Source organism: Podarcis erhardii, assembly GCF_964252035.2.
Source record: "Podarcis erhardii genome assembly, chromosome: 5".
In the NCBI taxonomy this organism is placed as follows: Eukaryota; Metazoa; Chordata; class Lepidosauria; order Squamata; family Lacertidae; genus Podarcis; species Podarcis erhardii.
Window position 1 is genome coordinate 32,630,880 of NC_138509.1, and position 10,861 is coordinate 32,641,740.

The 10,861-nt window shown below is 39.0% G+C and overlaps 1 protein-coding gene across 1 annotated transcript; it reads right to left on the reverse strand.

Moving 5' to 3' along the window:
- Positions 1–17: 17 nt before the first annotated feature.
- ECD (ecdysoneless cell cycle regulator) lies at positions 18–10,856 on the reverse strand. The gene is made up of 14 exons (XM_081861808.1): positions 10,794–10,856; positions 9,419–9,627; positions 8,482–8,599; positions 8,067–8,154; positions 7,581–7,759; positions 6,645–6,837; positions 5,464–5,592; positions 5,019–5,144; positions 4,263–4,348; positions 3,319–3,425; positions 2,989–3,172; positions 1,263–1,330; positions 735–952; positions 18–513 (listed from the first exon to the last, which is right to left on the reverse strand). The coding sequence occupies exons 2-14, from the start codon at positions 9,615–9,617 to the stop codon at positions 289–291; spliced, it is 1,920 nt and encodes a 639-aa protein (XP_081717934.1). The 5' UTR covers positions 9,618–9,627; positions 10,794–10,856; the 3' UTR covers positions 18–288.
- Between the last annotated feature and the right edge of the window lie 5 nt (positions 10,857–10,861).

The following is a 10,861-nucleotide window of genomic DNA, read 5'->3' on the forward strand; positions in this document are numbered from 1 at the left end:
CAACATGAAAAAATGTTCATTTATGTGCCTTTTATTGAATATAAAAAGTCTTATAGAAAAATAATTTCAATCCTCCATCTTAATTTCTTATACTGTATACACCCATGACTTTTTTTTTTAAAGTTGGTTCTGCAAGGGTAGCAAGTGAAACTGCTGAATTTAACGTAGGTTGCATACTAGGTCTCCTAGGTTCTGAAAAGTTTTCATCCCTCACTCAAAAAATAAAAATCCAAGAACTGCTCTTGGGCTTCTGTTATGACACGTAACCAGATTTCTCCATCTGAACCACTAGTGAGATTTTTTGTCCGTATTTTCAGGCAAATGTACTCCCATGCTTTGTAGGAGATTAGAGGCAGGTCCTGCTAGTCCAGCTTGAGCATTATATGATTCCAGCAGGTTAGTCACAAGGTTCAAGTCTATATCCACAGGTGCCAAGTCAGTGTCTTCTGAACCAATGTTTTCTTCAAAATCACTGTCAGGGTCTTGGGACGAAGATCTTTTACCAGACCCAACCTGTAGAAAAAGGTAAACAGTGAAATTTCAATAACGTTTTTATTTGTTGCACGCAGAGATCTTTAATGAAATCACATAGCTGTTGGCAGAGACAGCCAAATGTTAGAAGCACTATGCAAGGTTAAATTGTAGGGTTTTTTGGAACAACACAATGATTGCATAGTATACTTCTTTCTTCTTCTCCCTAATGGTCCCTAGATAGGAAATTAAGTTAAACATACCACTTTGGGCCGACTAGTAAAGCTTTTCCCAATATTGGTGGATGCCAGTTCAGAGTCCATTTCATCCATGTATGATCTGAGACTTCCAGGTGTTTTAATCTGTGATACTGTTTCACCATGACTTTCAGCTTTTAGCTCAGATTCTTCATCACTGTCTAGGAATTCAAACTCCTCTTCTTCTTCTAAATCATCAGAGTCCAACTCTTCTGAATCTGCTCCTAGAAATATAATAGAATCAATGCCCCCAGGGAGAAAGAGAGAGAATGAGAATATATTCGAATAGCCAATAAAACTGTTTGCTAATACTTTGGGAAGAATGTTATATCTGCTTTATGCGTTTATTATTGCTGTTTTACTTTTTGCTGATTATACTTTATTTTGCGATTGGATTGTAATTTATATATCCTGTCCTGGGGATCTAGGGTAAAAGGCAGGTAATAAACAAAGAGATTCAGGCAAAAGGATAACATGATTTATATTTCAAGATACTTCTATATCTCAAGTTTCCACCACCAGCAGTAAACTCACCCAGTATTTTATCTAATGCATTTGTGAATGAGTCCACATCAAAAGTGACAGAGGCCTCAGCAGAAGACCTGAAAGTAAAAAGTTCATAATTGCATTTTTTTGTATATCTGGTGTTTGGTATTTGAGAAAGAATATATTGGGCTGGATTCAGCAGAGCCCTGCCATGAATGGAAGGAGTCCTATTTGCAGAAGGAGCTTTAATCCAGTGGATGCTTCTGCAAACAGGAACAGCAAAGCAAATTTTGTAGATTTCCCTGACTGCAGTCCCTTGTGCCACCTCCCACTCTGTTAAGTGGTGGTGGGGCTTCAGAAAGAATCTGGAAAAATCACATCAGCTCCCCTTTTCTAGGAGCAGAGATTTACTCAGGGACCGTTGGACCCAGCCCATTGTATATTAACAGAAAAGCACAGAAATAATTACAAATACAGTGGTAGAATCAGCATAAATGATACTTCAGTTGTATGGTCCAAAGCTTATACTAACTCCTGTTTTTGTTGCAGCACAGTAACATTACTATTCAAGAAAAAACATGCATCCATGCGTAGTCTGCCTATGAAGGTTGGCAGAATTTGCCAACCAGGATGGTTCAAAGTCTTTCAAAGTAAGACTTTTGACTGAAGACAGCCTTCACCTAAACATTAACTTATCGGGCCTGCATATTTTTAAAGTCATGTACATTGACCAGACAGACATGTATCATATAAAGTTCACAGACTAATTGTGCAGTCTTCTCCCTGTATATTTCTGGCCTTTTGGGGGGAATTCCAAATACCTGCTGTTTGTATCTTTCTGTCACATCTTTTGGGAGTGTTCCAGCCCACCCAATCCATCAAATATATGAGTGAAAAATGTCTGCGCTCATCACATCCATAGTACTTTCCCTCTCTATGGGGGCTTAGGGGAGCTGGCGCCAGTTTCTCCAGCTTATTGCAGCCAACAAGCCAGCCACACTACACAATCCATCAGCCTTACCTGGTGGATCAACTGATGAGTCTGTGAAAGCTTGCTTTGCTGCTGCCACTGCCAAACTCATGGAGAAATATTGTGTGTGTGTGTGTGTGTGTGTGTAGGAGACCAAACAACCAGAGCAACCAAACTGTACAGAGCAACCAAACTGTACAGGCCCCATATTATCCATAGATTCTATACCATCTCTAATTCTGAATAGGTTTTGCATTTCTGGAGTTTTTCCATTTCCTATTTTTGCTACAGTTAACCAGTTCCAGATGAGCCAATTTAACAAAGTAACTAAAGGACCCATTGGCAATTTTGTAAATGCTTAAAAGTTTTTCCATGATGCAAAATTTAGGGAAGTTTAAGCCTCTCTGACTTCACTATGTCTGCTTGGAAAACTGAACAACAAATGAAATGACTCCCACTACAAAGAAGCTTGATTAGGTACAGTGGTGGCCCGCAAGACGAATGCCTCGCAAGACGGAAAACTCGCTAGACGAAAGAGTTTTCTGTTTTGGAGGTGCTTCGCAAAACGAATTTCCTATGGGCTTGCTTTGCAAGACGAAAATGTCTTGCGAGTTCCTGCGGGTTTTTCCCCCTTCCCCCCCTTTTTCTAAGCCGCTTATCCGATAAGCCGATAAGCCGCTAAAACGCTAATAGCGCTAATCCGTCAATGGGCTTGCTTCGCAAGACGAAAAAACCGCTAGACGAAGAGAATCGCGGAACGGATTCTTTTCGTCTTGCGAGGCACCACTGTACTTAAAAGCATACCATGGTATTTCTGCTCCTTCGTGAGTTGAGACTTTAGATATAAAAGCCTTCATGTTTTCAGTGATCTGCGACAAGTCATAGTTCTGTTCCTCCTCGTCTGAGGTGTAAGTGGATTTGTTTGTGCCCGCTGCCTCCTTAAGAATTTGATCCAGTGTGTCTGGAGAGATCTCCAACCAACTGTCATCTGAAAGAGAAGGACACAATACATGCTGCTTAAAATGTGGCCACTTGTTGCATCTGACAATCGCAGCAAAGAAAGACATGGTAAATAGGCACAAAGTCTTCAAGATGTTCGGGCTGTGACTTTGCTCTTTCATTCACTCTTCTTACCATCTTCTGGAGGAAGGCTGGTGGTTTCTTTTCCTAAATCCTCCAAATTAAAGGAAGTTGCTTTCAATATGTTCAGAATTTCTTCACCTGGGCTATCGGCAACTGAACTACCAAAGAAGACAACACAATTCTAAAAATGCAAATAAAATTTGCTGGGCACACACAATTTATAACCACTTTTCTAGTTGTGTAGCTCACTACATTCACAATTATTACATGCTATGTTTCACATACACAGGTATAGGAAAAACCATGTACGGGTGTGAAAATCTTGAGTATTTTGGTATGTATACATGTGTTTGGAAGCCAGCTGTAGCGAAAAATCTAGAAAGGGTTGAAGTCTCTCTGCAGAACATTATCCACTGTACTAGTTTACTACACCTATTTTTTCAGCACGTTTGTAGTACGTATTTTTAAGGTTCAGTGTTTATAAACTATGTTTAGGCAGTCTTAATCCGGCTAACAGAAAACTTTTGACACAGTGTTGGTACATTCTTAGAAAAAATATTTGTCAACAATTCCAGATGGCACAATTTCTTTTTGTGGATGTATGATCACCAAGTCAAAATAAGGGGAAACACAATAAAAGCTATTTGACAGTGAAACAGACTTCCCCAAAGGTGGTGGACTCTCCTTCCTTTGAGGTTTTTAAGCAAAGGATGGATGGCCATCTGTCATGTATATTCTTGTTGAGATTCCTGCACTGCAGGGGGCTGAACTAGGTGACCCTCAGGGACCCTTCCAAGTCTACCATTCTATCATTCCATGACTGTATAATCTAGTGGGAACTGTATGTTAGAAATAAATATTTCACAGCACTGAATAATCTACATTTGCAGTGTACATACACATTAAGTGCCAGTGTAAGGAAAATACACAGAATTTAAGGAAACTAGAAAAGCTAAGCACAGTGAAATTTATATAAGCCACCTTGGCGTTCTTACCTTTGTGGGCTGATTACAGTATGTCGGAAATAATTTTCTGCTCTGTGCAACAGATTGAGATACTGCACAGAACCTTCCAGCTCTCCCTACGAAATTCAAACATAATAGCAGGTCAATACATTCTGCTCTGATACAGGTATACAAGGAAACATCCACAATGCAACGTATGTGTGGGGAGGTTCATGAACTCTATAATGCACAATAACTCTCCGGATTGGGAAATGATTTCGAAACACCTTGCCAAATTCCTAATCTATAGCCTGAAGTCCAGAAACAGATTAATTACGAGAAACTGAACCTTCTGGTTGAGCTCTTATATTCACCTTCCAAGACCCAGAAGAATCCTTTTTCGGTTGACTTTGTATAAGTGAAGAAAAAGGTACAATTCCTTTCAGTCTGTGACTCTGGGCGGGAACAAATCTTGTTTCATCTTCAAAGCGCTTAATGCAAATTTGGTTAATGGCCCAGCAGGCGTGTCCAACAGGTAGATAGCGATCTACTAGTAGATCGTGGGGGTGTCCCAGGTAGATCGCCGTATGAAGTTTAGTGGTCGCCTTTGGTCAAAGCTCAACAACTCCCAACTCCTGGCAATGACAATGGGTAGATCACAGCCGATCTTTTTCTACTGTGAGTAGATCTCTGTCTCTTGGGAGTTGCACGTGCCTGGCCCAAAGCAACTATGGTGACATTATAGCTGCAACACGTGACCTGCATTTCACAAAGTTAAATGGTAAAGTGGTTTTTGCAAAATCTCACCTTAAAATAACTGTTTTTCTTGAGACTGTTGAGAAAGGTATCCCACAGTGGAACATTCAACGTGTGTTCCTTGGAATCATCAGAAGGTGAACTGCACTTGGAACACAGAATTTCAAAACCATGAGCCTGTAAGAGATACAGAGTAAAACGAGTGATTTATTACAGTCACAGGCTTATAAAGTTAGATACATTAATAAAACATGCCATTACAGAATGCCAACTAGCTAAAACAAATAAATAAAAAAGTTATATATATATATATATATATACGTATAAGAAACTGACAAGCGTTCACTGAAATCAGGAACATGTTAGCAACCCTCTTGGTAACACGGGTAGAAAATCTCTCAAACTAAACAATACCAAATCTTCAGAAAACGGTCTCCAGAGAGTTCTTAATGAAGCCAAACAAAAGTTTTGTGTGGGGAAATAACTACAGGCTTACCAATTTCATGCCTAGTTCATATGCTTTGTACTGAGGATGCGAACGAGGAGGCAATGAATATCCACTTCGTCTGTCTGGTACAAACGTCTGTTTAACCAACTGTGCATACAGACACTTTGTAAAAGTAACCTGAAATGATCACAACATTTTATTAAATTTGCAGCTGCTTCATTTGAATGTACCTTGACTAGTATTTCAAGCATTATGGAAACTGGAAAAATACACACAAGGTTTTCCAAATATATACTGTTTGACACATTGGGGACTTCCTGTCTAATGACTCATGATGTTTGATAACCCACAGCTTGATTCATCAGATGCACTAAGATGAATTTGAGTAACATGAGCCTGTAAAGCTTAAGCCACAATACTGTACATCAGTTAGATGCTGAGGTCTGATTATGATCAGCTGATGGTAAACACAGAGACAGGCTTTTTCATTGGTGGTACTGCTGTTATGGAATGTACTCCCTGCTAAAATATGAGACCTGATCTGTAATGGCATTCTGCTGACTTCTGAAGACACAACTGCTTACACAGGGATTCTCTTGATCATGCAACCTGAGTTTCCCATTTTAATTGCTGTGTTTTAATGGAATTGTTTTAACCTGAATTACAGATATTTTTATGTTTGTGTAACTGGTTTTTATACTTCGAAAACTGCTCAAAAGCTCATTTTGTCACAAAATGTTATATAAATTCATTAATAAATAATATTATTAATCAGCATCATCATCACTCTCTCTTAATGCTATAAAATGTTATAGCCAGCATAAAAAGAGCCGCATGCAGATTTCTGCTCAGGTCCTCCCTTTCCATTTCAGCCCCTCCCACACATTAACAAAATGACTCATTGCCCTGAGTATCATTAAGCATAGCCTGACTAGACACAGAGAAGAAAAATCAGATGTGAAAGCTTCAGATGTGAAAAAACCACAGGACTCTTTTGATCCTGGGCCATGCCTACTTCGTGTTTTCATGTTCTATTTTCATACATTTTCTTTGTTCTATTAAACCATGAAAGAAAATTAATGCTTCTCACAAAAGTAGATTTCAATAGGTGCAGTTTCAATCATTTTTGCATTTCTGCTCGTCTTATACACAGCAAAGAGATGGCATGAAAGCCCATTTAAAACCTTATGTAAAGCACACATGATGGGACTTGTAGAATCATCACTTACTGAAGTCATTATGCGTGTATCTGGAGGGAAAATTTTGAAAATGCGGCATGCTTTTAAGTCAATGGGGTCTCGCAGATAAAAAGCTTGGACTGCCGCAGATACTAATGCAGGACATTGCTTCAGTACTGCTGCAATACCAGCTGGAAGGTAACAGTGAGCTCGGTGAAGGAAATTCTGAATTCGTTCAGGATACCTGTGGCACAAAAATTGTAACAAGATGCTGATTAGGACACATAGTTTGAGCGTATAAACCTTGTTTCTATGAAGGTAATTTCTCTCCTTTGGTCTAGCAACATCTGTATGTCAGATTTAAGGTAGCAAAATATATTTATAAAATCCAACTGGAAAACTCAAGCCTATCCACAGTGTTGGATATATTCAAAGTCTGGACAGAGTCAAAGAAAAATCTGTTTTCTCCCAGACTTCCACAAACCCTACAATTACCCAGGTGAGTCTAATGGGGCTTACTCCCAAATTAGTATTGGGCTGCAGCCCATGTGACTTGAATTTTTTTTCTAGTCAAAGAGACTCTTGATTCAGTATCATTTGTAATTTGTCTGCTCTTGAAGTGTGGGGGGGGGGGGAGGCACTACTCTGTGTTAAAATCTGCTAATGCTATTTTCTCATAGACAAATGACTAAAAGACTGGAGTTGCCAGATTTTAGCAATGTATTTCTCCACCTCTCCTTTTTTTTTTTTTGCACAAGCCAGGTGTGAGCATAGCCTTGGATGTCAATGGTTACACAGTCCTCCCATTACAATATTGTTTAGAAATCTGTTCAGAACATGCAACAAACAGCAACACTGAGAGGAAGCCTAGAAAAAACTCCCATGCCTTCATCATAGAAAACATACCATAACATGGGACACCTAAGCAGTATGTGAAGCATTCCAGACACTCTAATAGAAACATTTTTTTCAGATCAGGTCACTTACCCATTGATGCGTTTGTATACTGCTGTTCTAATAGATTTTGCAGCCACAAAGCCACCAGAATGGGCAGATAGCAACTTCAGCGCCTGAGGAATTGTAGGACTGGTAGCAGGTAATAAGGTCTCTTCTTCAGGTGTTTTTGGCAATGGAATTATGCATAATTCCCCACAATGAAAGAACACCTGACAAAAATATACATTTCTTTGCTAAGTCTGAAAGTACTTCATCCAAGTTACAGATCCACAATTTATCATAGTTTACAGAAACAAGAAAACAAAACAGAAACCCCACAATGTTAAAAGTCTTCAACATTGTATTTCTGTAAGATAAACATTGAAAGCATTTTGAGCCACTTGGGTGGGGGGCACTTCCGAGGCAGCACAGGGAAAAATAAAACCATTTTGAACAGGTTAAATAAGCATAGCCCATATAAACACAGTCACAGGTTTAGCACTAGTTTGGTAGCTGGCACACTTAAATCTCTCTTACCCGATTGCAACTGTTTTCAGGATTCAACCACTTGGGAAGGAAGTCAGCTGCTTCTATCAGAAGGAATTCACCATCATTATCGTCCACCCTATTGAAATGGAAAATGATGACAGAATTCAATGGGGCTTACTCAGGCACATGTGTATAGGACTGCACCTTTACTCCTATGTAAACATAAAACATTATCGTCCTGATTTAGCCAGAATGAAAGAAAATCTATAAATTACTTGGATGTAATCAAACTATGGCCCATTCTTAACTGAATACCCCCCTCCATTGGACACTAATATAATATAAATCTAATGGTTTAACATATAGAAAACATGCACAATTTTAGCTTAAGCTGCTTCCACAAGTGACACCTTAATCAGCAAGTGTCAAATTCTGAATGTAAAAATTGGTAATGAAAAGGTACCTGGCTGCTAATTCTGGAAACTCTTTTGTAATTTCCTTGATAAGGTATACAATAAACCATTCATCTTCAATATTATCCCCAAACTTTGTGAGACCACCAATATGAGCAGGAATATGTTCTAAAAAAGAGAAGGGGAAATGAGACTACAGTAAATACCACCAGACTAGTTTCCAGATAGCCTTTGAAATTACCGTCTGTTCCCAATACCTTATAGCAATCCAGCCAAAGTATACTCATTGAAGTTCATAGTATGATCTTATCCTATGCTGCCATCGCCTCCATCTCCTCCCTCCCCCAAGTGTCTATTTTAAAACTGTAAACTCCTTGGGACAGGGCTCTGTCAAAACTGCTCTTTGCAAAGCACAATGTAAATAATAGATGGTAACTCTAACAAAACCAATTTGTATTCTATTTTAGAAGTAAATAGAAATGTAATCAAGAGAAGGCTGCAATAAGAGAAGGCTGGAGGAGCTCCGTTTCCTCTTACAACAAAGCTGATCATTCGGCTAAGAGATTAATGTTCATTTGCATTTTTTTCTGAATAATTGAAACTAGACTTTGCTGTTTCTGAATAATAATAGAAAAATAAACATAGTTTTAAGAGCATAGGAAACATTTAAATAAGGGCCTCAAAAACCATACAGAAATATCCAGTATGGCAAAAAAATCGACAATTTTCAGGTAATCCAATATTCATTATAAAATTATGATCAGCATAAAATTTTAACTCTGCTGCTCAGAATGTTGCATAGAATAACTGTTTAGTGTCCAATTGGGTCAGCATAAATCATGATAATTCAGTATAAAAGCTCAAGGCAGCCTGTATAATGCAACAGAATCACTACCTGCATGTTCTATTGTTTCTTACAGAATTGGGAGACCCAGCTCTAGATTCACAAACATCAAAACAGAATGGAAGCAAATGTAATAGCTTTACCTTTGGCAGGTTTGTACTTCAGATTAAATGGTTGGCTTTGCCAAATATAGGAAACCAGCATGGGTGCAAGGTGTGCTAATATTCTTTCAATGTATTGTTGAAGAATTTTTTGACAGTGCGCAGGGTCTTCTGCTTCATGTGTTAAGAACAACTGGTACTGCACTGCATCTTCTGTTGCTGCAAGGTTCAGTTTCTCCATTCTGTACTTCCTGAAAAAGCACCATTTAGAAATAAATCTTTCAAGACCATTTACACAAGCACAATAAGAACTCCTCCAACACACACCACACTGAAAATGCTGGCAGCACCTTCAAGCAGTGTTCAAAACTCCCATTGTTCTAGGCACATTTTACAACAAGGAATTTCATTAGGGTGAACAGTTTCTGAGCTCTGGGAGTAGTAATGCACCTAAGATTTCAGGTAAAAACTGCAAAATGGAAGGAAAAGAAGACCTTTTTCTGCTTTCTCACTTCCAGCTACTCTCTTAAGACTGGATAAGAGACTTGCTTAAGAATATTAGGGGGGTAGGCAGGGAAGAACTAGACCATGTGAAAAAAGAACATAATATTTTAGCAGCATTTCATTCATTTTCAGCTTTGTAGTCATTATAAAAAGTGTGCCTAAACATTGTTGCACCTGTAACCTAGGTTTAAGGTGCCATTTTGCTCCTAGCTTTCCTATCTCAGTTTCTAACAAGTCAAGCTTTTATTGAGAGAACATGCATGCTCCTAATTTTCCTGACTAGGTCAAGGACAGGTGTATCCAGACAATTCATAACGAGCACTTTTAAATCAAATTTCCCTGACTACCAAAACAGCAAGAAGAGTCCCAGAGACAAGAATCTGCCATCAGGAAACCTCTAAATTTTAAAAGCCAGAGAGGGTATTTTTTTCATCTGTGTTGTCATCTGGACACACACAAAAAACCCATTAACCCGCCCTCCATTCAGCTTACCAGCCCGATTAGCCGTTGAGTGACTGAGTGAAGTCGCTTTGAATTTCCTCTACTTCTGCCTGTTTGCAAAGTGCCCCAACAAAGCAACAAAGCATTTGCAAAGAAAATACCACCGCCCCTTTCTATGTCAATACACATAATAATAATAATTTTTATTTATACCCCGCCCTCCCCAGCCAAGGCCGGGCTCAGGGCGGCTAACAAACAATAAAAACAAATTGAATTAATACAATTTAAAAACAAGATTAAACTACAATAATTAAAATATTGAAACATTAAAATATTAAAATGCAGCCTCATCACAGGAGGTACTCATGTATACACGTAGCTGCTCATGTATAATCAATAGAATATTTTTATTTGTGTTTGTGTACACGAAAACACCCCCCCCCTCTTTTCCACCGGGCGACCCACCGCTCACCTGAGCTGCCACTGACAACAACGCCGCCGCACGCGCCCTGACACGTCATCGCCGCGCGCCGCCGCCGG